Source organism: Carassius gibelio, chromosome B10, assembly GCF_023724105.1.
Source record: "Carassius gibelio isolate Cgi1373 ecotype wild population from Czech Republic chromosome B10, carGib1.2-hapl.c, whole genome shotgun sequence".
Classification (NCBI taxonomy): domain Eukaryota; kingdom Metazoa; phylum Chordata; class Actinopteri; order Cypriniformes; family Cyprinidae; genus Carassius; species Carassius gibelio.
In genome coordinates this window covers 16,215,465-16,243,220 of record NC_068405.1, presented here as the reverse complement: position 1 = coordinate 16,243,220, position 27,756 = coordinate 16,215,465, and the positions used below count along the sequence as shown (strand labels likewise).

The 27,756-nt window shown below is 36.1% G+C and overlaps 1 protein-coding gene across 18 annotated transcripts in view; it reads right to left on the bottom strand.

Annotated features, from left to right (window-relative positions):
- LOC127966553 (disks large homolog 2) overlaps nucleotides 1-27,756 on the bottom strand; it is a 186,218-nt gene that overhangs the window by 95,603 nt on the left and 62,859 nt on the right. For 12 of the 18 annotated variants that reach the window (XM_052567615.1, XM_052567618.1, XM_052567617.1 and 9 more), the window contains 3 exons: nucleotides 10,369-10,452; nucleotides 9,727-9,888; nucleotides 7,410-7,469 (listed from right to left, as the gene is read on the bottom strand). In XM_052567615.1, the coding sequence (XP_052423575.1) occupies nucleotides 7,410-7,469; nucleotides 9,727-9,888; nucleotides 10,369-10,452 (306 nt within the window). The remainder of the gene's footprint in view (nucleotides 1-7,409; nucleotides 7,470-9,726; nucleotides 9,889-10,368; nucleotides 10,453-27,756) is intronic. The other 6 variants (XM_052567619.1, XM_052567638.1, XM_052567630.1 and 3 more) reach the window with 2 other exon arrangements.

Sequence of the window (27,756 nt, the reverse complement as noted above, 5' to 3'; positions counted from 1 at the left end):
CAGCAGAGCGGTGCACAGCAGCAGGGAATGAGGTTGATAAGAGCCCTTGAGTCAGATAAATACAGAAAGGTTGAGGATAGGAAGAGATTCGGACCTACAGTCCACTTTTTTCACCAGAAAAGTGCAATGTGATCAGGACGCAAAAAAATAAAGAACTGAAAATTGGCTGCAGTTACATAGCAGGAGAATACAGCTGCCTTTATGATTATAGTCATAGATTGGTTGGAAAAAATAGAATGTCAAGTGCATGTTATAACCATAAATTTTAAATCCTACATTTTCAGGACCCTACATCAGTTTGTAAGAAATTAAGATGGATATCTGTTTGCGCTGTTTCACATTTAGTTATATAATTATACTAGAAGTGTGATACACGCATACAACCTGTCATTAATTTGGAATAAATTAAGATATTACACGTTTGTGAAAGTGCTCACCGAGTCTTAATTTATTTGATCAAAAACACAAAGACACTAATACGGTCTAATTTAAAAGAACTGTCTATTGTAATACATATTTAAAATGTAATTTATGCCTGTGATGGCAAAGATGAATTTCCATTATTCCAGTCTGTAGTGTCACATGATCCTTCAGGAATCATTCTAATATGCAGATTTTGTGCTCAAATTTTCACATTTATTTTAGATTGCATTAATGTTTCACAATATGACTGTTTTTACAGTAATTCCAATGTATCCATGGTGAGTAAAAGCAACATTTATGTAAACAAAAGTGTATAATTTGCCCAAGAAAACTTTTATTTTCTTAAAAGGAGGTTCACTTTCTTTCAGCGGCTCAGTGCTCACACTGTGACAGGCACAGTCTGAGTCATGAATACCCAGTAATGATGTGTTATTATTTCATAAATTACTTTATTTTTTTATATTATATAAATGATTTCCTTAAAAGGTGGACATTAATAGGAAGCCTTAGCCACAGTGGGACTGTGTTTTACTGTTTGCACATTTATTTAACCCACTGTCAAAGCAACCAGATGCTTGATTGTAAAGTCCTTTTTTCATTCTCAGTGAGGTCAGGAAAAACAAACTCTTTTAAATATAACCGATCAAAATTTAAGTCATTATGGTACGCCCCTGCATGTGGTCAACCAAATATAGACAAGCGGCCCTTAATCTGAAAAAGCAAGCTCCAATCTCTCGAGTTTTCATTTTTATTTCAAAAAGGACGACACGGAGTGCAGCCATATAATGAGCTGAGCTGAAACAACATAAACATGTCCATCGGGTCCAGGAGGTCTCTGAAACCCTGTCAGTAAAACCCACTTCACATTCTCTCTGTCGTTTAGCACTTGCAGTGCAGCATAACCCTGTTAGAGCTACTTACACTCATTAGAGATACAGGGTGAAGGTCATAAACACACACATACACAAACGAGCACATACACACACACACACATACACAATAACAAGGTCGGACTCAAGCGTGGGTCTGATTATTAAAAACATTGCAGTTGGGCACATCTGTTACCAAGCAACTGCCAGGATCTGACTGCATTCACGGGCTTTAAGATGACAGATTTTAAGAAGGTAGGATACAATAACGTGTCTTTACCATAAAACATCAATGCTGGGATTTGCTATAATAACTGAGACAAATGCCAATCAATATAGTCACATATAGTGTAATAGAGACAGCCAAGTTCAAAATATTCCCTTTTCATCAGTGTTTTGGCCCAAGAAGACATTTCATCACCATTAAAAACAGTTTTTGGCTTGAAGGATGCATTTCAAACAGTCTGTGAGGACTGATCAGGATGCCTAGATATGTTCTCTTTTATAATCCCCAGACTCTGTAATCTGCAATTAAGGAGACAGTTTAGTATTCATATCACTGTGTTTTCTTTGGTTAAGAATGACCTTCCTAAGCATCTGTGTGAGGAGAGAGAGAGAAAAGAGAGAGAGAGAGAAAAAAAAGAGAGAGCTAAGGAACAACAAGATGCCTTTGCTTTGACACTGCACCTTCTCCCTGGTTAAATATGTAGCTTTATTGACAGACGTCAGAAAATACGATAATGCAATCATCATTAAATGTAAATAATGAGTCAATCAGCTTATTCAAATACATACTGAGCATGTAAGTATTTTTTTTTAAAGATGGCTCCTTAAATGCTCTAATATTGTCTTTGCTGATTTATATTTTACTTTTTAAAAAAAAGTTATTTGATACCAATAGATTCTATAATAAAGGTTATTCAATGAAGCAAGTAAACCAAGGGAAAGAGAAACATATGGGTAGCACATGTGACTCTCTCCTGGCTAAAGCTCTAGAAGCATCTTTCTAGTCTCACATGTAATTCACCAGTTCAACAGATGTTAAGTGTGTCGATAATTTATATGTTAGCATCTGCTGATCTGTAAAATGAACCCTTTAAAGATTCTTGCAAATATTCTCACTATATATCAGTTTCTTCTTGATATGTTTCATAGAATATTCTTTTTGTGGGTAAATTATTGAGCGGTTTTTATCCACAAGTGACCAAAATCTCTAATATGCTCTAAAATTGTAAAAGCTATGCTTGACAGCCAGGCGAGCACTTCGATCGTCATTGGAGTTGGGAGTAGAGCATGTCAAGGATTCTGACTGCTTCAGACCGGGTGCAAAATTTCTTAAAGCTCAAACTGCATCACAATGAAATTTTGACTGAATGCTATTCAAGGACAATGACAGTTTAAATACTTTTGTCAGTGTTAAAATACTTTCTCCTCTTAAATGTTTAATATGTAAAAATGGTATTAAGCAAGCCATTTATAGATTAGCTTGTCAAAAAGTTTGACATGTCAATTTACAGCTCAACTAATTGTGAGAGAATTTTTTTTTGTCCGAACTGCACTATACATTTTTTTTAATAAAAAAATAATAAATACATTTGTTGTGAAAAGTTGACCTTTTACAGAAAAAAAGTACAAATGCTACAATACAACCTGTAAATTGGTTGACAGTAAATTACCATATAAGGTGAAAAGCTGTATATGCTTTAACATCCAGTTTATACTGTGGTTTTGAAAGTACATTTATGAATTATTAAATAATTTATATTGTAAAAAACAACAGTTAAAGAACATTCCCAGAAGTCATGATATCACATGACGACTATATTTTGCATAAATAGACTAACGTTTCTCATTTTTGTAATAAGTAATGTATATTGGGGTGTTTTTTGCTGCATTTCATGCTAATTATCTTTACTATTTTATGTTCATTGCATTATTTAACATCATGTATAATACCCTGATGGTGTTTTGTCTGTGTGTGGATGTGTGATTCTTTGCACCGTATATGGGTAGTGGCTGTTTTTATGTACAGACCACTTACTATAAAATCTGATTTACCATATGGTTTTCTGTTGTACCACTTGCATTATTATGATTTATGATTTATCACTACATTTACATTGGTATAAGTGAAAAAATTTATATACAGGCACTAGTACCCCATCCCACAAAATCTGAAACATTGTCACTGTACTGTTTTTTTTACAGTGAATTACTTACAACAGGCTTTTTTTTTTCATCAATTTAACAGGATATTTTTAACAGTGCAAAGCAGATTATTAAAAAATAATTTACAATTTAATTTGATGATAGTGGTGCAGAAATGATACATTCACTTAAGTAGCTGTTCTCAATATGCAAAGAGTAAAGTGCCACTCATGAACAACTTAATAGGCTTATAACTCTCTGTTCATAATAAGAAATCCCTCACTGGCAAAGAAAAACCTCTCCACACTGCAAAGAAATAAATAAAATAAAAACATAGCTGGCCCCTGTAGCTCTCCAAACACTCTCTTAAATCTTTTATGTAAAGGTGAATTATGGCATGCTTCTGGAAACATCACAAGTCCTGACTCCTAAAACCCCTTCAAAAAACAGTCTATGAACAGACGAATGAGTTCATCTCCCTTAAAAAAAAAAACAACAACAACAAAAAGCTTGGAGCAAATTTCATTAAGCTCTTGCTTCAGGGCAGACATAAGCGTTTTATTTGAAGTGATGTGACAAAAATGAGAAAACCTGAAAACAATTAGTATGCTAATGGAACAAATTCAAACTCCCTGACTTCACGTTACATGCACTGGAAAAAAAAGCCTGTCTGTGGTAGATATGCTGTCCTTGTTGAGACACAACCATGACAAAATAGCAAGACAAAAATGAACATAGATGACGTTGTGAGAGGTACAGCATCACTATGTAGTTGAATGTGTTTTTAATGTGTTGGACTGCCTTGGCTAGGCAGTTCTGGGTGGTTTACTGGCCTAAAGGTGAAATAGAGTCATTTCAGTAAGAATCCACATGATTTGGATTTTGTCTCAGGGCGAAAGATTTCCACACAGATTTTGCAAATTTGTTGCTTCAACCAAACAAACTTTTATGTGACCTCTCAGCAGTGTTGTTATTGTAAATTAAAATTAAAAATTCATTTCCACTAACTGAAATAATGCTGAAATCAAACCAGAATTGTGTGCAGTCAAAAAAATAAAAATAAAAGAAAAAAAAATCAATGAATTGTGAGGTTTGTTAACAAAAAGAAGTTTAGTCAATCAAGTAGCCAAAGTTGTCCATCCACTGAAAAAATATAATCAGACCAAAAAAGGTCTATCGAAAATATAATTTATTTTCCATATGCAAAAGTGAAAAAGTGACAACGTGTAAAGAGTCTTAAAAACAGACGAAAGAGCAGACGTTTCAGCCCGTGCTTTCTTCAGTGCTTCAGTGCAATAAAGCTGAAATAAACTATAAGATGAAAAAAATCAGAAATGTTGCCTGAAATGAGCTAACTCAAATAAATGTTTATGCTGAAGTACTAAAATGACTACAAACTAAAATAAAAAATGAAGCTAAACAGCAACATTAAAAAAAGAGAAATAATAAAAATGTCAAAAGTAGTAAGACTAAAATTAATATGCTAATGCGACCACACTAAGTCACACTTTATGTGAGAATGTTTAATGAAAAAAAAAACAAAGAACCCTAAAAAAAACAGTATGGCCAGTAGAAACTGTGATAAGGAAACACTGCTAAAAATACTTCCAACATATTTCTTCCTGTTGGCAGCTGTGCTAAATTATTTTGATACGGTTTTAACAGTAATACATTTGTGGTTAATTCATGTATTTAGGCCTCTGCACAACTCTATTTTTTATTTATTTTTTAGTTATTCCCCTCGTCTTCCTCCTCCCCTCTTCTTTTCTTTCTTTTCGAGGTAATTGGCTGATCTCTAATTCCACCCAAGGCTCATCTCCCAGACAATCAAGCCTGGTCCTTTACTCCGACCTGGGCACATACAGAGCCCTGACTCTGAAGTAATCATTTCACCAGGGAGGAGAGATAACCAAACAATCACCATTAACCCTGAGCCTCTGCTGTCTCTCACTTCTTTTCCGAGACGCGCTCTCTCAGGAAGAAAAGAGCTCTTTAATCACACTGATTCTGCTAATAAATATCATGGCTCTCCCCTGCCGAGCTCCACTCATTAAAACCACAGATGTTTGCATGACTGGCGGATGGCTAATATCTGAGCTAAAAGGTGCGTGTCCTTTCTGGTTGTTATGTTATTCAATAATGCGACTCGAGGATCGATATCATGCCATCTGACTGTCAAGCTTCTGAGAAGTCCTTCTTATGCAGCCGTTCAATTAGTGCTTGTGTTAAAGCAGCTTTTCAGTAGGAGTTCCTGGGCTGCAAACAGACGACGGGTGTTCAAGCTGATTCACAATGTTTAGCCCTGCAGTGATTCAGTCAGAATAATGGTGCTACATTTCTAGCTCACCTCTCGGCATAATAGTCTCACACTCACTCTCTCCGAGACACGAGGGGACGACAAGGCTAGAATATGTATGCAGAGAAAGTCGAAAGTGATTTAATCAACAAGTTTGGCTGCTGAATAGAGTGCATCAAGTCTGAAAGCTTCTAATAGTCTCATTTAGACAGACCTTTGACCATCTATACAAAGTCTTGTCCTCAACTTATTCTGGCCAAAAACTGCTCATTTAGACAGGAATGAGTCCTCTCGTCAACATATCGTGTCTACTTGTTGCTAATAATTACAGCCAATCAGTTTAAAGCTTAGTGTTTTTATTTAATTATTTTGAAAGCTCTTGAAATTTCTGCGTGCAATTAAGAATATGAATGCATAAAATACATGCAAATGTACAAGTTTCATCTGTCACTGTAGAGCAAAGTTCAAGTTTGCTAAACTCTGACCTGTGCATTTTTAATGTATTTTTTAAATAATTTTAAATGATAATGTTCAACATTATTTAATAATACTATTGTAAATATAACATTAATAAACATTCAAATTCCTAGAAATGTAAAATATATTGAAAATAATGTTACTTATTTTTTTACCCAATAAAATATGTCATATTAATAGTATCATGAGATATTATATATGATATTTCATATTTAATATAAAGAATATTTAAAGCCATTCAATAATAATATAAAGAAAACATTTAATGTAATATTAAAAACAACTAAAAATATAAAGTTTGCATGTCTATAGATTATTGACCACAACATATACCTCCTACAGAGACACAGTGTGCATACTTTAGTTACTCAACAGCAGTTGATTCTTGCATTTTTCTTTATCTCAGGATTAACTTGTACCCCATTCAATCCTGGGGTGTGACAGATCTACACGTTGAAGCTGTTAGCTAATTTTCAGCGGAGCGTCCCTGGCGTGAGTGTGGAGAGTTGAAGAGGACAGGCTGTCATGGTGACGGTCTACTGAGGCTGTAGCATTAGCACAACTGACAGTCTGAAGAGGCCATGAGGATGGTTGAAGTGTGTGTAAGATTGTGTGTGTGTGTTTACTTTTCTGTGTGTGCATTTAAGAGTTTCTGGAAGGCCTGATAAGGCAGAGCGCTACCAGAAGTGCTACACAAACTGTAACTGCCACACGGACTGTGTATGAAAACTGACTGCTATTGCAAGAAGGTAGATTTAGATGCTCATTCACTCACACACACACACACTAACAGAAACCCACACAAATGTCTTTCAATGGTCAATGTACCTGAAATAAAAGTCATCAAATATCAGCAGCGATCACACTGAACGACATATCAACCCCAAAACAAACATCACGGGTAAAAAAAAAAGATGAACATCACATAAATTGATTTCACTTGAGTAAAACATATTTGGAGAAAATAAAAAAAAAAATGTGATTTCACTGCACAAATGGGTTTCTTCAAAGGGAAGTTCTGGTTGAAGAGCCAGCGGTCTGCTATTCAGACCCTCTGAAGAATTTCATGCGGATGTCACACAGTGTCGGAACATTGGCACAGACGTAATGTTCCTGAGTACGGATGAACCACAACAACCACCACAACAACAACGTGGAAAAATAGACACACTCAAAATAAATATCACAAAACTTGCCAGGTAGTTTGCTGCGGTCACCCCCGGGTATGTAAGATCAAACCGGGTAACCAGCGCAGGCTGCAGGTGAGAAAATACAAAAGAGCGTCACCAGCATGTCAGCTGCACTCAGGGAGGGAAGAGAGAGGCTGAGGAGACAGGATGAGAGAAGATAAAAACGCAGACATAGTGCATGAACCATGAGAGGAAGAAAGGAGGGGAAGGAAAACAAAAGATGGCTGGATGAGGCTTTGATTTTTTTAAGGTTATTTTGGCTCTGACCTTCCGGCACTTGCTGCACACGACCGGTAAAAGCAGTCTGAGACTGTTCACACAGAGTGTGCTTTGCTTTTAATAAACAGCTAGATGGAAAGAAATGGAACAGAATGCAGGGATCTCGAAATGAAAAGTTGAACACATTTAACCCAAAACTAAATTCTACGCTCATGGCGTAAGATGCTAAAAAAAAACCCAGTGAGATGTGACATAGCAACTAAAGATATCTGCCTGATGCGTGTGTGTATAAAGCAACCACTTAAAAATAGTGCAGATAGAACGTAAGAGCATCTTGCTCTCACCTCTCATCCCTCACCTTGCTTCGGGGAACAGGAAGTGAGAGGAGTAGGTCAGTGCAGGGTTTTTTTAGTCCTACTGACAAATAACATCCTGCGCCTGAGCGTCGACAAGAGTTTGCTCTGAGAAATCACGTCTGTAGGATAGAGGTTGTTATGTGACTGGGGGAGAAGCGGCTGTTGGCAAAATAGAAAGATTGAGGTCTTAAAACACTGTCTGCACAAGAGATGACAGTGCAGAATTCTGATGAGCCTAATGCTTCAGACAGGTCTATACACTCTGGAATAAAATCATACACTACCCAAGATCAAATAAAAGCACAGAGCTTTTGAATCATCTGCAGACAATCAGATGAGGCAGAGGATGGTAATGTCTCTCTGACAGAGAGCGTGACTCCAGCCGGAACATATCTGATCATAGAAAAGCAGCAACAAAAGCTTTCAATTCTGAAATAAATAAATAAATATGGTTTGTATCTGGCATTTTTCATGAATGCAGTACACTTAAAAGTGCACAAAGAGGTGAAATAAATTATATATATATATATATATATATATATATATATATATATATATATATATATATATATATATATATATATATATATATATATATATAAAATTTATTTATTTTTACTATTTGTCAAGTTTTTCTTGAATTGATATTAGTTTCTTAATGCAGTATTTTATTTAAATTAATTTTGTTATTTAATTTTAATTAATTTAATTGTCATTAATAAATACATTTATTAATTGTATTTTACCAAAAAAATATATACTATTGTTAAAAATGTTTGGGGTCAGTAACCTTTTATTTAAATCGATTAAACTGATCAAAAGTGACAGCAAAAGCTTCTACATTGTTATACATATATATATGTAAAAAAAAGATTTCAAATAAATGATTCATCAAAGAATCCTGAAAAAAAAAGATGTATCAAAGGCTTTTGCAAAATTAAGATGCACAACTGTTCTCAACATTGCTAATAAAAAAATAAAAAATGTTTCTGAAAATCATAATATTAGAATGATTCATGAAGGGTGTGATACTGATGGCTGGAGTAACAGCTGCTGAAAATTCAGCTTTTGCATCACAGGATTAAACTGCATTTTAAAATATACTAAAAAAAAAGAAAAGATATTTTGAATTGCAGTAATATTTCACAATATGACTGTTTGTACTGTTTCTTATAAATCTTAGATCGTGTCTTTTAAATCTTACTGACCCCAAATTCCTCTTTCAAATTTAATAAATAAATATTAAAATAAAATAAATAATTGTAATTGTACTAGGATTTAAAAGGTGGTGAAATATTTAGAAAATAATTATTTCTGATGATTTTACTGTGTCTGACAAACACATTACAAAATAACCTACCTGCTGCCACAATCCCCTGCTTTTAAACTAATAATTGAGCACCATCTAGTGTTGAGAAGTCATGTGACATGAGCACAGCTTAGCACAGCACTAGGGCTATACTGAAGACTAACACATAACCTACAACTGTTCCAACAAATGCTTGCCTTACAGGTCAGACTCTTTCCAATAAATGCATTAAAAAAATGTATTAAAAAAAATATTTCTTTAGATTTTTAAAAAAATGTTGATATAAATGAGGAATGAAAACATGACATGGAAAACCGGTCACTCAAAGAGGCAACCTGACACACAGACATACAATTGAAAAAAAGGAGGAGGTGAAAGAAGGCAATGTGAAGCGGGCCATTGTGTTACATATTGGATGGTTCGAGAAAGGGTGACTTACCTTAAGTGGTGAAATGTGAGAGTGGGAAACGTAGCCATGCACATTCTCAATTTCCGAGAGGTTCTTCTCCGATACATGCACCAGCTCAGGCGCTCGACTTTCATTGGTAAGCCGCAGGAAGCCATGTTCTGGAGGAGAGGAATCATCATCCTGATACCGGTACTATATATGTGAAAGGAAAGAAGAGATGGGGATAGAAAGGGAAACAGAGAAAAACTAAATGAGAAAGGGGAGAAAGAAATCCCACAATCCACTGCAGAGCAAAATGCAACGACGTAAATGACTTTCAGCCAATGAGTTCTGTGCCCTGTGAGATGAACAAGTCAATTCATTATTTGGAGAATTAAGAATGGCTGATATCATGATGCATGGTGAAGTTTCATATTTTCTGTGAGCAACAGCATGAATGTGAAATTAAAGCAAAGCAATGCTGCTGACATGCTCCAGTCAAGAAGGAGAAGTTCTAAGTGGTTTGCTCTGCATGCGATCAAAGCAGGATGGTCATCTGTTTCATCTAAACATTTGATATTTCTGAAAACAACAGTGACAATGTGTAAAATGAAGATGCAACACAGTGCAGCACATCCGTTCTGGACAAACAGAGAATTTAGTTATGGCACAGCCCCTGTTTTTCCGTCTCACCCAGGGGGAGCTCATCAGGGCTGGGTTCATACATGCTGGAGAGCTGCTTTGGTGCTGGGAGCCCTGTACTGCTGGAGGCCTGTTCTGTAAACACACACACAGGAGCCCAACTGTGAACAACCAATCACAGTCAGTTAAGCTCAATCATTTAAATACAAAAAGTTAGGACACTGTACAAATTGTGAATAAAAACAGAATGCAATGATGTGGAAGTTTCAAATTTCAATATTTTTTTTCATAATGCAACGAAGATGACATATCAAATGTTTAAACAGAGAAAATGTATCATTTTAAGGGAAAAATAAGTTGATTTTAAATTTCATGGCATCAGCACATCTCAAAAAAGTTGGGACAAGGCCATGTTTACCACTGTGTGGCATCTCCTCTTCTTTTTATAACAGTCTGCAAACATCTGGGGAGTGAGGAGACAAGTTGCTCAAGTTTAGGAATAGGAATGTTTTCCCATTCTTGTCTAATACAGGCTTCTAGTTGCTCAACTGTCTAAGGTCTTCTTAGGTCTTCAGCAAATGTTTTCTATGGGTGAAAGATCTGGATGCAGGCTGGCCATTTCAATACCCTGATCCTTCTTCTACGCAGCCATGATGTTGTAGTTGATACAGTATTTGGTCTGGCATTGTCATGTTGGAAAATGCAAGGTCTTCCCTGAAAGAAACGATGTCTGGATGGGAGCATATGTTTTTCAAGAACTTGGATATATACGTTTCAGCATTGATGGTGCCTTTCCAGATGTGTAAGCTGCCCATGCCACGCAACCCCAGGCCATCAGAGATTCAGGCTTCTGAACCGAGCGCTGATAACAGCTTGGGTTGTCCTTGTCCTCTTTAGTCCGGATGACATGGCGTCCCAGTTTTCCAAAAAGAACTTCAAATTTTGATTAGTTTGACCACAGAACAGTTTTCCACTTTGCCACAGCCCATTTTAAATGCCTTGGCTCAGAGAAAACGCCTTCTGGATCATGTTAAGATATGGCTTCTTTTTTGACCTATAGAGTTTTAGTCGGCAACGGCAAATGGCACGGTGGATTGTGTTCAACGACAATGTTTTCTGGAAGTATTCTGTAGCCCATGTTGTGATTTTCATTACAGTAGCATTCCTGTATGTGATGCAGCACCTAAGACCTAATAAGTTGCACATTGGTCCTCCAGCTGTTCCTTATATGTACATTTAACTTTTCCGGCCTCTTATTGCTACCTGTCCCAACTTTTTTGGAATGTGTAGCTCTCATGAAATCCAAAATGAGCCAATATTTGGCATGACATTTCTTATGCTCACCAAATCTGCATTTTATTGATCAAAAATACAGTAAAATCAGTAACATTGTGAAACATTATTACATTTAATATTGGCATTATTTTAATATATTAATATTATTTTAATACAATATTAATAGTGTAATATCCTGATTTGGCGCACAAGAAAAGCTTTCATCATCATCAATTTTGAAAACGCTTACAATTTTTGTGGAAAATTTGAATTTTCTTTCTTTGATGAACAGAAGGATAAAAAGATAACTGAAATAGAAATATTTTGTTACATTATGAATGTATTTACTTTCACTTTTGATTAATTTAATGCATCCCAAAAAAAAAAAAAAAAAAACGTTTGAAAAGTAGTGGAGGCTATTCACCAGCCTCACACAAATGAACCAAAACAAACACAAGGGAAGAAGCTTAGACCAACAAAAAAGTACAATCTGATGTGCCATATACACACACACACACACACGCACAAATAAAAATACACCGAGACTGAACAAACTGCAATTTATTACTCATTTACTGTTTGAAAGCCAACAACCTTGCCTTAATTTGGAAGCATCAGGCTCTGTAAGCCTGCTTTTAGATGACAAATGATACACTTTCCAGACTCAAATGTCCTATTTAAAAAATAAAATAAAAAGTAAAATAAATATAATTGCTATCCCACAAATTGAAACACCAAGCTGAAAAAAAAAATAATAATAATCAAGTAGATGTTTCCAGTTGTCAAGCTAGCACTGCCAGTTGTCAATTCCCAGTGAAGGCATGTAACTGATAAAATCTCTGATAAAATCTTGAATGTAACACAACTCACTGAGTAATAGCATATACCAAGTACACAAATGTAATGAATATAACTAATATGGAGGCAGCTGAGAGCCATAATTACCACTTCTGCAATCAAAAAAGCTCAAGTATCTCCTTGTCAGTGGACTCACCATCACAATCCTCTATACGGAGTGTAACAAAAAAATAAATAAATATGCACATAATTATATTTCAGGGGCTTAGGCTGCATGAGCCCACCTGCAGAGAACATGAGAGCTTTAATTCTCTCTGATGAAATGACTCCATGCACAGCAGAGTAATTATCCTACACCTTACTGACTGGCATTATGCACTGAGGTAGATGTGCTTTACACTACCATGAGTTACAGTATTTCTCATTATCCCTAATCCTCAGAGAAACAGCTGGAATGTTCCATCTTCTATCTAAAACTCAAGAGAGAACTTCATCACTGTTCCAAAGCATAGTAAGACACCTCACAGCCTTCTAAGGTAGTATCATAACTGATAATAGCCACAGACAATTATTTTTATTCAACATTTTTTGTATACGTTATGCTTCAATAGTTTGCTGTGTTAAGGGTTTTAATTATAATTATTTATTAGTTTTTTTGAAAGAAGCCTTTAAAGCTCAAAAATGCCTTTTTCTCCACAAATATTGGTCCAATGCAGGTTCTCTAAGAGATAGATCAATGGTGTGGGACATTCTTAAGTCATAAGTTATCCAATGCTATGAATCTGGATTTCTGAGCTGCAGACTGCCATGCGGACTGTCAGCTGGCAGTCTGATAGCTGACATATGTGAGACGGTTCATCTGAGGGAAGAAGTCACAAGAGATCTAAATAACAGAATGAAAGTTGTGCTAAGAATACACACATACCACAAAAAATTAACCACTTTAAACATCATGTATCTGATGCAAGAACTAAGACACAAAAACCTTAATTTTGATGTCCATAAAAGAGTATTAAATTATCGACTGTGTTACACTATATGAGTACATATACACACTATTTTCACTGACAATGTACTACATGCTGCAAAAAAGCAGTGTGCTGAACTGCTGTATTACTGTATGTGAAGGCAGAGATAAATGAAGTTAATTTAAAGTAATGACAGGTGGGTGAGAAAAGGTCGTCCCCAGGGTTCTCAAAGAGTAGCAGGTCGTGCAACCGTCTAACCTTTCTTTAAAAGCTGCTATTGTCTCCCTCTCTCAAATGCTGTAAGCATCTCTTGTTGCCCCTGACTTGTTCTTTCTACACTATTATTACCTGCAATTATCCAGCCTAGGCTAATAGCAGCTCTCATACTCCATAGCAGTAAATGGTAGGGAAATATCTTCCGTATAAAATGCACACTCAGAGATTCAATCTAGAAACACCAGCCACACTAGATTTTCAACCTTTGGATTTGTGGAAAAGACAAGCATATATTGTGTTGTGCTGGTCAACAAATCCAGCAGCTAGTCATGCTAGTACAACATGGTCTTTTCAGTAGAATCCTTGGACAGTATTTTCACTCTGAAGGTCTCTTCCCTGACTTCAGACCTCTGCGGACATTCAACATGCCATTTGAAGATTACAGACTTTGCCGGCAAACTGCTTGGAATGGTCTATAAAAGAAAAAAACAAGAAAATATTTGCCAGCCACAGCTAATCTGCTTATTGTTACAAACGTAATGAGGGGAACGGAACAGGGAAGAACTGGTAAACAAAACTGAAAATAAAGATGCAAATCCTCTCTCCTTGGTGGATACACAGAGCTAACGGGCTGCAGTAATAGTGACGGGATTGAACAGGTTTTAGTAAAGCCAAGAAAGAGATGTGGGTAAAGGCACTACAAATAACTACAACACGACATGCTTCTGTTTCCTTCCTGTCATTGAGAATTTCCTGTTGTTCTGCCTGCTTTCCTCTTTGCACTGCGCTTTGTATATTGCGTTGGCCGTGATGAGATGTTATGTCTGTGTTCTTTAATTTGCTCATTGTCAGTAAATCACCCACATAAATTTCAATGCCCTTTGGTGTGGTTTTAGAATAGACCTATCGTAAGCCCCTCCCCTCAAACACAGATGAGCCAATGGCAGTTGAGTATCAGTTGCACAGGGAGCGGAACTCAGACAGCTTTAGGTTTCAGAAGTATAGAGAAACATTGGAAGATCTGAAGCTTGCATCAGTTTGATGGTGTTCATGCTTTAAAAATGTAAAAATTATGTGCCAGGCGTACTTCTAACACTGATTCCAGGTATCCTGAGAAGATAGGCAATAGATTTTGTTTTATTGCATTTCCTAAACCCAACCAAAACAGAGCAAAATGTCCCTAAGCATTCAACCACAATCCCAATTAATTCGTAAATTTTCTTTTGGTCATACACTCATTAAGTTAAAATTTTCATCTGCTCAAGCAGAACATTAATGTCATCTTGTGCTTCAGCAAAGTCTCTCTGGCTAAAACTAGCTACCACTGAAGTTAGTGAGTCCATGCTAATGTACAAACCTAAATAGCTAACTGTACTCACGTCATGTACTGTGTAGGGCAAAAATACAAACAAAGGACTACATTTCAGTGCCTCTCCATATTAAACTGGTTAAATGTAAATTAATTTCATTGTACTCTGCGATACATGAAAAGTGTTGATCCTACATGTTGTCACATGTGATCATGACAAGCATAATATGAGACTTCTCCTGCTTGCATTGTGATCTGTAAACCATTGCTTCGAATTACCCACCATATTTATTTTAAAATACTTTATTTATCCCTCCATGTCATGTTTCATTCCCACTTGAACGGTGGCCCTTCTGTGTCCAAAAATTAAATAAAGCAGCATAAACAGAATAAAGTAAATATACTATATTCTGTCAGAGCAGATCACCCAGAATTCCTACAACCACCTTTGGACTTTATTAAAAAATAATTGAATAAGTGACATTTTTTACTGAATTTATCCCATTGATTCTGAAACATTATTGAAATATCAGCCTTAGTAATGACAGCACAGAATGCCACATTGTTTGTGTGACTCTGACAGAACCACTACAGCGGCAATGAATGAGGCAGAGTTCACCAATGATGCTTTAGCACTGCACTGTACTAACATATAACAGTCAGGTCACTGGTCACAGCTCAGTAAATGGACCACAGCTATTTAGCTGAGGCTACTGATCTGCAAATCAAAAGTATAAACATGCACAGTAGAACTCACACTAATCAGAACCCCTTACTTTAAATCAAATGAAACCTACAAAAGCAAAAAAAAAAACTCATATAGCTTCTAATAATAATAATACATTTTGATAAATGATAAATGTGAACTGCAGAAAATGCAAGGCCTGTACCAGGCTCATGCATATTTAGTGAGGTAAGCACTGATTAGTTTATGATGATTGACTATTGCTGTTGCAGTTTTTTAACACTGCATGGTTTCACACTGTTTACCATATCACATCATGTAAAAGCAATGTAAAACAGATAAAATGGTCAAATAAAATGGACTAATAAAAATGCATAAAGCTTGCATGCTAAATGCCATAGTGATGTGCAGAATATATGATTAATGTTATGGGAAGCTGTCTCACACCGCACACAAGTGTCAAAAATACAGTAATACTGCAACACCTGATATATCACAATATATCACTTTTAATCGGACATATGCAGCATGATAATGTGATAGACGGCAGCTAGCGCAGTCTACAGATTTTCAAAATGTGCTAATATATTTGTATAAGGACAGATGTGTTTGTGTATGGAGGTGCATTAATGTACTGTATTTGTGAACAGGCTGTGGGGTTTTCCAACACACTATGTGGATCTAGCTTGTTCACGTGCCCCTGTGCTGAAGGCTTCTTCCTCACTTCCCTCACTCTCGGTCTCTTTGAGATGAGAGAAGATGGGAATATGAGCTGGCGTGGCTGAAGGCTCTGGAATCTCCTCGCGATTGTGTGCGCTGACCCCTTTTCTGCGGCCTAATAAACCCAGAGCTCATCATTGTCAGCTCACAGGGTTCATTCAGCCTGCAGAAGAAGGAAGGGTTAACGACAGCTGGCAAGATCCTGCCACTTCTACCTCCTCAGCTACTGAGAAAATGCTAAACTAGATTTTAAGCCAAAGTAAAATACTGTGTTTAAATTGAAACATATGAATCACTTTATAAAACTAAAATAAATAAATACATACATAAAACTCTCCATAAAAATATTTATAGCAGGGTGTCTGAGCTGCTCTCTTCCACAAGATGAAAGTGACCATTTACCATAGAAAGTGAATGGTAGAACTAGTCAAGCAAGAATTTTAAAGCAAGATTTGCTGTGAAAATCAACTCATTTTAGTCTGTTCCTCAGAAAAAAAATCTTCAGAATACTTGGGTATTACTTTTATGGAATTTAACAACCTCTGGTCCCCAATCAGTTTCACTGTATAGAAGAGAACAGTGTGATCCTTCTTTATAATTGCAGAATAACATTGTGTTCCAGAGAAGCAAAAAGTCAAGTTTGGAACAGCATGAGTAACTGCACATACACATATCTGTAATCAAAAAACATTACTTCAAATTTCAAATCTCTCAGTGGAAGTCTGAATATCAGATTCATGAACAACCATATGACACAAACTATGACGCTGCTCCTTTGAATCACATTTGGGTCAAAATCAAATCATAAAACAGTCAAAACCCTTTTTTCCATCTTTTACATACACACACACACACACACACACACACACACACACACACACACACACACACACACACACACATATATATATATATATATATATATATATATATATACACACACACAGTCCATTCTAAGTGATTTACTCCTGTAAGACACTTCTCATCTAATTAAATACACTCATCTGCATATTTCTATGCATTATAAATAAACCAAATTGAGTGACACCATATAGACAAGCACAATGGACAGAATTACATCTGCAGCTGCAATTAATTTTACTTACTGTACATAGCTGAATTATCTAATTAGCATGCTGTGCTGCATACTGCCTCTGCCGTCTGGACTAATTGGTTCTGAATGAAGTACCATACATGATAGCAAACAAACAAACAAGTGCAGCACGTCAACTGAATACAACATTAGCATCTTGATCCAAGTGACCTTACAGAGGTTTGAAGATGTTTTACTGTAAAAAAAAAAGCCAAACTTAAGTGCTTGTTTTCAAAGTGAGGGTTATAAATGCCTTGAATGACTTAAAACTCATTAAATCAATTAAAACAAATCATCCATGCAGAGCAACACATTTCAATAGAAATTATTATTGCAGCCCAATAATCCACATAAGAAGTAAATGTTGAGTGACACACCACTGACATACTTCCTGACACGGCAAAACAGCAGCATTCCTAGAGCTTGCAAAAGTGTTCATGTATAATCTATAATCAACTCAAATAGCTTCTTTCCTGTAAAACAGCCCTGATGATGGATGCCTACCTTACATCCGAACATCAGCGACAAGGTGTTGTCATGGCACGCAACCTTACAGTGGCAGAGCATTGGATTAAAACAGTCGGGGTTCCTCACTATCGGAGACATTCCTCTCGCAGCAGGAGTGCTGCACTCATGCTACAAGCACTGATGTAGACAGAGAGAAAGCACGAGACTCTTCACTCCTGGATGAGCAAGAGTCCGCCTAATGCATGAACACCAAACGTTCTCCCTAAACACACACACACACAACTGGGATGCAGCCTCCATTTAGATCTCAATTCTCTTTTTCCCTTGGTCCCTTTCTCTACTCTGGTCTGAGTCACACACTATTTCACAACCCTGTCTGCCTGAAGCTTTCTTAAGTCCTATGCTTCATTTTCCATATACAAACCTTTGTTTTATTTTTTATTTTTTAAGTTAAATATGATCATGACTTTTTTGTGTTTCTGTGAGATAAACTAGTGACAACATCCTGGTAAAGTAACTACATGTCATAATTGTCGCCAACTGAATTTATTAGGAAAGCCAAGTGTGACTTTTTAGAAATTCAGCATGAAAGCAGTGTTAACGGCTTTGATTTCTTTGAAAACCAGACAGCTGTAATTAATGACATTGTAATGTGTACACGAAAAGCTTACATAGTTTACATCAGTCTGTATGTATCATTATCTGATACACACAGATAATGGCTCTTATAGTTTTTTTTTCTTTTTGCAAAGTCTTTTATTGTGTATTGTATGTTACTGTTTTTTATATGCATTCATAAATTTGGGCTGCATATCTTGCCAGGGCACTCTTGCAGAAGAGCTTTAGAGGTATCTTTATAAATAAAGGTTAATCAAATATTTTAATGATTTCTTAAGGATCACGTAACACTGTGAAAACTGCTGAAAATTAAACTTTTCTATCACAGGAATAACACACAGTCAAAAGCACAACATATGCAATACTCTTTTGTCAACCTGGTTTCTATGCCAAGACGAGAATGTATATTAAGATCAACTGCAGATGTTCTAGCCTACAAATTAGCACAACTCTAAGAGATGTTTACAAGCCTGCACAGCAAACTGCCAAACCCAGAGTGCGGGTTCCAATGATTGGCTGCTTACCAGTTTGATGATGTTCTCCTATCATGTTAACAACCATTTGGCTAATCAGCCTAAATGAGTAAAACTGCTAAAACTGGCTAAAGACTAATGACGAGACAGACAGAGAAAGAAAGAAAGAAAATATATAAATACACAACATGCCATTTTGCTTCATAACAAATTGTAATTTTGCAAAGTTTAAAACCCTACAGTACTAAAATTTTGGTTTATAAACATACAAAAATATTACTGTATTGGTAAGCATTAAATGGAATGTTGAATTTGTGGTGATGAGTGGCAGAACCCGATTTTACCAAGTGAGACATGTTCCTGGGACAACATCTTTGTTGACCCTGGAACAACACTGTGATTAACCAATCAGATTTGAAGAACAAGTTTATAGATTTTGTGAAGTTTATGCTTACAATCACTATTAGGTGCTTGTACATCAGTGTCATTCATCTATCCTTTCCTCTGATTTTAAGGATCACTCATGGTTAAGGTTAGGTTTAGTTGTGGGGATATGGTCAAGACTACATTTTTTGAGTAAAATGTTGTTCCAGGGTCAACAAAACATGTTGACCTAGGAATACATCTAACTCAGCAAAATCAGGACGTGCGTGATGAGTGCATGTTTGTGAGCTTACGTGTTATAAGCAACAGAAGGGGGTCTGGCCTTCCCTATAGATGTGGAAAGCTGCAGGAAGCTATTATGAGATCTTAGCATTTGTTTTTGTGCCAGTTCACCTGTGTGCCAAACCAACCTGAAGAAACACTTCTAAAAATACCAGTGTGTAAATCCCACCTCAGATGTGTGATAACAGCTAAGAGGGATGCAGCTCTGTGTTTTATTCTGTTCAAACAGAGAGTGAATCTAATTAACATGAATTCATAGACAAACACACATAAGGTACACAGTGAGTGGATCTGCACTAAAGCCCCGGGCCTTTGGGAGATACAGAGTACACAATGGCCTGTGTGTGTACATGTGCACTGTGTGTTGTGTGGTCATGCGTGAACTGCTTTATGTGATGGGTAATGATGCCTTAGGAAGGATTCCTGAATGCAGTTACAATGCATCATAGCTTTTTTTTCTTTTGTAAAAATAAAACTAAATACTACACATTAGGCTCCAAAAATAAAAAAGAAATAAAAAAGAAGAAAAGCAAAGAAAATCCACATTTAAGTAATCTACTTTGATGTAGTCCATATGACCATATAACAGTAAACTTTGAAATTATTTGGGTAAATAAAAAAATTAAAATAAACATTTTTGTGTGATTTATCCCTTTAAATCACAGTATTAAAAACCACAGAGCTGTCACTGCACAGAGCCCATGTAAAATGTAATGTAAGGTCATTCTATTTTAGGAATCTACTCAACTGTGCATGACATTCTGAGACCGAATCTGCTGTGATGTGAACTGACGGCACGGTAAATGGTCAGAAAGTGAATCGTCGTTCGCATGGTTGGCACGAGGAAGAAAATCTGGCTCTGGTCAACAAAATATTACTCACAGTTTAAAACCAATCTATCCGTGTGCTGATCTTTTATGTTTTCTCCAATAACCAGCTCCTGATTCAGCTCAACACAGCACGTTATGGATCACAAGCACAAATCGGCACATGAAGTGAGGTCTACTTTAACTGTAATTACAAATATAGGGTTCATATGCAGAGTCAAGTGATGTACTGCATGCTAATTACAGTATCCTTGCTGTCAGGATAAAATATGGCACATCACTTAATTAACAATAAACACAGTTATATAACCCCGAAAGAGAGTTTGATAGTCTCATTAACACAAAGCTGCCAGTGCAAGTTGTATTACTGTACTATAAATTCATGAACACATGGGGAAGAGAGGGGAATGTGGGTAGTGTAAGCGCTCATGTTGTCCAGCAGAGGGAGCATTCACACAGAGCTTCACTGAAGTGAAAAGACTGAAGGATTGCAACTAATCAGATCCTGATACATTAGCAGAACCGACTGATCCTGTCTGCTGTCTACTAAGGGTGCTTGGGGATAGGGATGAAGCGTCCCAACGATGTACACTACTGTTCAAAAGTTTAGAGTTAGTAAGAGGTTTTAACCGTTTTGATATTAGTCTCTTTATTAAAAGAGTATTATTTGTATTATTTGATTAAAAATATAGTAAAACAGTATGATTGTTGAAATAAAAAAAATATATAAAAAAAAGATTTATTATTAAGATGGCAAAGCTGAATTTTCAGCATCATTTTACCAGTCTTCAGTGTCACATGATCCTTCAGAAATCATTAAAATATGCTCAAGAAACTTTTTTTTTCTTTTCTTGAAAGAAGTTGTGCAGCTTAATAATTTTGTGGAAACCTGGAAACATCTTTCAGGATCCTTTAATGATTTGAATCAGAATATAATTAATAACTGAAATCTTTTGTTACATTATCAACATACTATTACTTTTGATCAATCCTGGCTAAATAAATCTATTTATTTCTTACAAAACTTTGTGCTTTCTCCAGTCCACAAGACTCTGATTTGAGCATAATCATTTGTGTTTAATTAAATCATTAAAACATTTATAAATAGATTCATTCAAATAAAAATGGAAGTTAGAGAAAGTTCCGTCTGCTAATCACCACACATGATTAGATCCCAGAAAAGTTAATCAAGTGTCTGTTTTCAAGGCCTCATAATTTAGCAGCTCATGCCTGCAGCACAGTAATATGTCTAGCAGGTCTGTTTTCACTTCTGCGTTAGCCTCATACCTGCAGCTAAACGCACTCCAAGTGACATTAATATTTCAGCATGCATTCAGCACGAGAAGATCTAGTCTGGCCTCAGACTGCGCTACATTACGGTTTTACAGTAAAGCATCAGCACTCTGTATTGGAGGCTGGGATGGATACACCTCTCCCTCTCGGTGTCATTTGCTCTGGCCTGCAGAAAAACACAGGAAGAATGTATCAAACCTGCCAGTAACATTAAAGGCTAGGAGCTAAAGGTCTGTCATTGTAAATCGGTCATGAACCACTTATAATTGACTTTATGTGTTTGCAAATCAATATAGGGTTTATAGAGAACCTGAGATTGTAAAGCACAGTCTGTGATCAAATTTGTGATAAAAGGTGTCTTTACACAGCCAAGTTCTTTGTCTGCTCCAATCTTGCTTCAAGATGCAACTTCACATAAAAGCTGTGCTAAAATATGTCAGTTGTTACCCTCCTCTGGCCCTTGTATTAGAGATGATTCTGATGCTGAATTTATTCTCCATAAGTAACATGCACCTTCACAAAATCAAAACACCCACATACAGTACATCAACATTCTATATGATATAGAACTTACGCTTTTGTAGAAAGAATACAAAGATTGCTGCAGTGACTTTCCTGCATAGTTCAGACCATCCTAGCTGTCAAATTCCAGCTGAAAGGTCTGAATGATGGGTAGCATTTTGACTTTAATGTTGTGGAGAGGCATTCCCGGAGCATATGCATGCTGGAGTTGACTGTGGAGACAGACGAGTTTGAGGCTGAGCTGAAAGTGGACCGACTAGATATTAATTAGAAGTTTGATAGCTTTTTCCAGAGTGTTTAATTACAGTGGTAAAGGACAATTAGATTTGAGCTCTGAGACACCTCTTGGGAACTACATACTGTAAAAGAAAGAGCAAGAAGACTCAATTGATGTGGCTCGATAGAAATGACTCCCTGACTACATACACTACAAATGTTTCAATTTTGACTTTAAATTAATTTTCACTGTGATATTTTTCCAGGAAAAAAAGGAAGTCATTAGTTGACTCTAAAGAGCCTTTGCTTCAAATAAATCAGACATTGCACCAAAAACCTGAGTAAACATAATCCTGGGCTACTCGGGGTTAAAAGTGGCCTTAGTTCTGGCTTTAAAAGACAAATGGGTTTAGTGCAGTATAAAAAGCCTTTGAGATTGATAGCTTCAAAGAAATGTCCATTATATATGCATGTAGTTTTATCACAATGTGTATAGTGCCTCTCAAGAAAACAACCTCAGTAAATGCATATTTGTGGTACAAATATGACAAATTGTGGCTAAATTAACCAATCTTAGAGACAGCATACCACTTCTGGATAGCTATACCAAGGGAATAAACAATAAGATGGAAAATGGAGCAAACAGATTTTAAACAGAATGGATTAGAGTCCAGATATGGATCTTGCTTTTAAAGATAGTGCTAAAAATACCCTGGTTTACAAATCGCAAATGTTGCTTTGGGTTATATAAGCCTGCAGCGTGGGTTTACTCACTCAACATGGAAAACCTAATTAAGATTCCCATGTTGCATCTCCCCCTCTCCAAAAAACAGCCCGTAGCAGTTGGCTAATCACTCTATTAATCATGGCAATGCTGTTAGTAATCACACCTAGTAACATGCAATTATCTCAAATAAAACAGAATGGTGTAGGGACAACTCTTCTGCTCACACCTGAGAAATCCTGAAACAGCAGAGAGCTCATAACTTCAGTGTGATAAAATTACTTACTACTCTGTGTAAACTGATATAGCTGTGTTATATGACAACAATATGCAAAAAAAAAAACTGTAATTACTGTAAAAATCTAAGTGCTTTTATAAAATAATTTTGGCTGTGCAGTATTGTTTTTAACTAAAACTAAAACCATTAAAAATATTCATTAACTGAACCAAAGCTGAGAACTAAAATATTATAAATATTATAGGAAAAACTTAGAATTTAGAATTTTAAAATACAATTATGAAATAAATAAAAAATAAATAAAATATGTTCTACTTGAAGCACAAATTTGGCAAACTAAAGTTAAACTAATTAAAAGGTTAAACTAATTACACACACACACACGCACACACACACATATATATATATATATATATATATATATATATATACATACATACAGTTTATATCAAAACCAATATCAAAACAAATGTAGTCACTAGGCAGCAAGGTCCAGAATTCCAGTCGAGTTGAGTTTGATTTTGTGCTGCCTTGTGGCTGAATTCAGGTTTCTTGCTAACCTTAATGAGCTACAAAGTTCATAGGAGTTCACTGGCAGCTAAAGGACACACCGCAAGAGCCTACCATCCCTCCCAGTGTTTCTCTGTACCTGTGATTTTAAAATAGAAGTACAATTTCACAAAAAAATAATTAACAAACAACACATGAGCACTATGACCAAAGTTGTGCGAACACCGTGAGAATGCTGACACAGAGAGAACAAGCATATTGGCCCTAAAACATCCTCCTATCTGGGTACACTCCTCCTCATTTCCTGTCACCCTGTCTGAAGACCTTCTGGGCTGGAAGAAGAGCACAGTCAGAGGAAAAACTCTGACTCTGAAAGTGCTAACTGCACATTTTATTCTGGGGGTCATGAACCCTACCCATATTCAGTCAATTAGTCCTGACATTGAAATGTCAATAATTTAAGCACTAGAAATTGTTAGGAAGGGGGTGAATAGAGAACAGTCCCAAGAAGTGGTGGACTTTATCACTTAGGATGTACTCATAACAGGCATGGTTGCCTTGAACTGAGCCTGATTATCCCCCTCCCCACTCACCCACTGGCCTGCACTCACACTTGCACTAAACTTTCTGACTGAATTGAATTTATTGAAAAATGTAAACGTATAGGCTCAAAGCCTTCCTCAGTGTGCAAAGCAATTCAATACCTCCACCCACTTTTCTAAACACTAATTATCTCAACATCATTAATTAGCCAATTACTAAAATCATTCAATAATTTCCATTTAATTCCTAGACAATTTAAATATTTTTTTACTTGATCTTAGAGATGTGTTCGACACTATAGATCATGAAATACTCATAGATTGATTACAAAACTATGTGGGTATTCAAGGCTAGGCTTTAAAATGGTTTAGATTATATCTGTCGGATCGCTACCACTTTTTTTATTTAAACGGGAAATCATCTCAATTATCAACAGTATAGTATGGCGTGCCACAAGGATCTGTCCCTATTTTCAATATATATGTTGCCCCTTGGTAATATTATTAGAAAATATGAAATTAGTTTCCATTGTTATTCTAATGATACACAACTATAAATCTCAACAAGGCCAGATTAAATTTGTAAATTATCTAAGATAACAGAGTGTGTTTTTTTTAGGTCGCAAAACTCTTGACTTTTGGTAGTACCTGGGATAGCAAAGTCCACTAAAGGAGGTAGAGCTTTTTCACATTTCGCATTCGCAAACTCTGGAATAGTCTTCCTGATAACATTCAGGGTTCAGACACTCTCTCTATTTAAATCTAGATTAAAGATCCATCTTTTAATCTTAATAATCTTGTACTGCAGTTATATCTGATTATTATTATTATTGCTTGGCTTGGTTTGAACAAATCATTTTTGCTTTGTTTGAACAGCAGCTACGCTAATTACGTCTCTATTTGTTTCTCTTTTTCTGCCACATGATTAACATCCCATGGTAACTAGGACTTACACAAGCTTCAGTCTAGATCCAGCCCTTACAAAGACCTAAAATGACCGAAAAGAGGTGATGAAGAGATGAAGAGATGATGCCAACCCCTCAGAGGACCTCAGATGAATGCAACCCTAAAACAACATAAACTACCAAATTTTGCTACAAGTTGAATTGCAACATATAATCACTGCTGTTAATAATGTATATTGTCTGTTTGATTACCTCATTAACTGGATTTTACATTACATTTCTGCCATATGTACATCAATTTGACAGTCACAACTGATAAGCTACTTCTAAATATATTGTAGAAACTTAATTTTCTGTAAAGCTGCTTTGCAATGATTTGTATCGTGAAAAGCACCTTTAAAATAAACTTGAATTGAATTTAACATTATAAATTATTTTTATTTAGGTGTTTTTGTAGTGTGTTTGTTGAGGAGAAGGCTGTGATTAGTTGTACTTTGCAGATGACAATACAAAGACAAACAAATCTCATGACATATCTAGGGGCTACAATATCATAGACATGGACAGGCTATATTGACTTGGGCCAAGAAAATACCTAGCAACCACTCAAAGCACACTAGCAACTATGCACATCACCCAACCAGCTGCATAGGAACATCCAGGTAACACCAACAACACCCTACAGCTTTGTGAGTGCAGGAAAGGAAAGAATCAATTGTTTTTAAAGAACTTTTAGAACAGTATTTTCAAAAAACAAACAAACAAAAAATGCTACATTGTAATTACTGAAGTCTATGGATTATCAGGGGATTTGCTGTGTGAGATCAGGCAGTTTGAGATTAACCAACATCTCACATATTATATTGTAGGGTGACAGATGTGTTGTTTTTTTTAATAAAAAAACATGTTCTTAGTTATTATTTTATAATAATAAATTTCATAATTAATAAAATCAAGATCAACAAATAAAATCAAGATTTTAACAAAGTTTCCACTGAACTTTGACGCTTCAAAACACCCATTTCATATTACTGTGGGCTCACAGTCCCATATAAACAGAAAAAAATAAACTTTCTGATCCAATAAGTAGATAGTATTGGGTTAGACCATTTGAAGATGTGCACTAACACTTGTGTTTATGAGTGTGTGTCACTGATATAAAAGAACAGACCCTGCATCTGTTAGCCGCTCATGTTTACCATTCTAACAAGGCACAGTAAAGGGGTAACATGAGTACTCTCTCTCAAACACACACACAGAGACAGTCTGGGTCCAAACAGCAGAGTAGCCAGGCCGAAACATGAGAGCCCGTGTGAACAATAGCGTTATTCTGAGGGGAGCAGATGAGATGGCAGACGGATGAACTACGTAGTCAGAGATCCTGATTGGAGCTGATCAACAGAGACTGTGTGAACACAGACTGGGAACATGTTCAACTCATTTAATGTCCATTGATTCCACCTTTCTTTCTGCACTTTATATTTCTTTTTGTCTTGTTTTTTTTATTATTATTATCTCACTCTGTCCCAGCAAAAATGAGGGGATGTCTGGCTGAGTAATGGTGTACCTCAGGGCTCAGTGCTGAGCCCTCTTCTTTTCTTCTATATAATAAACATTATAAACGTGTGCATAGAGCACCTTTGAGTTGAAGTGTCATCACCAGCAGTTGAAGCAAACATGAGAAAAAACATCAAGCACCAGGGGATCAGATCTGACCACAAAACCCCCCCTTAACACATCAACTTCTATTTCTTCTATATAATAAACATTATAAACGTGTGTGCATATAGCACATTTGAATTGGAGTGTCATCACCACCAGTTGAAGCAAACATGAGAAAAAGCATCAAGCACCAGGGGATCAGATCTGACCACAAACACCCCCCTTAACACTTCAAACACACACACACACACAGGCTCAGAATACAGCCACATGTTTTGCTCGGAAGTTTGCTCATACAGCAGTGAAATGCAGCATGTGAGTGAACACATAAGTCAAGTAGAGCAATAAGGGTCTCACGTGTAACATAACTAATCATAAAATCACCATAATTATAAAACCAAACATTATGATATACAGAAAGAGAAAAGAGATGATCAAGTGCTTATTAGTTTGCTCTCCAGAATATTTGATTCTAAAAGAAACACAGAAGGAAACGGAAGAGGAAAGAGACAAAGTGAAAGGAAAATAGAAAGAGTGACAAAGAGAGAATTGAAACAAGAAAATGATACCAAAATAAACTAGAAAAAGAGAGACACAAGCTTTTGGGGTGAGTCACTTTGCTGCAGAGTTTCTTACGACAGACTCAAAATCATTCTTGACAACAATTTGCAATGCCAACTTACAATGTTTATGACTTTGACAACTACAGCA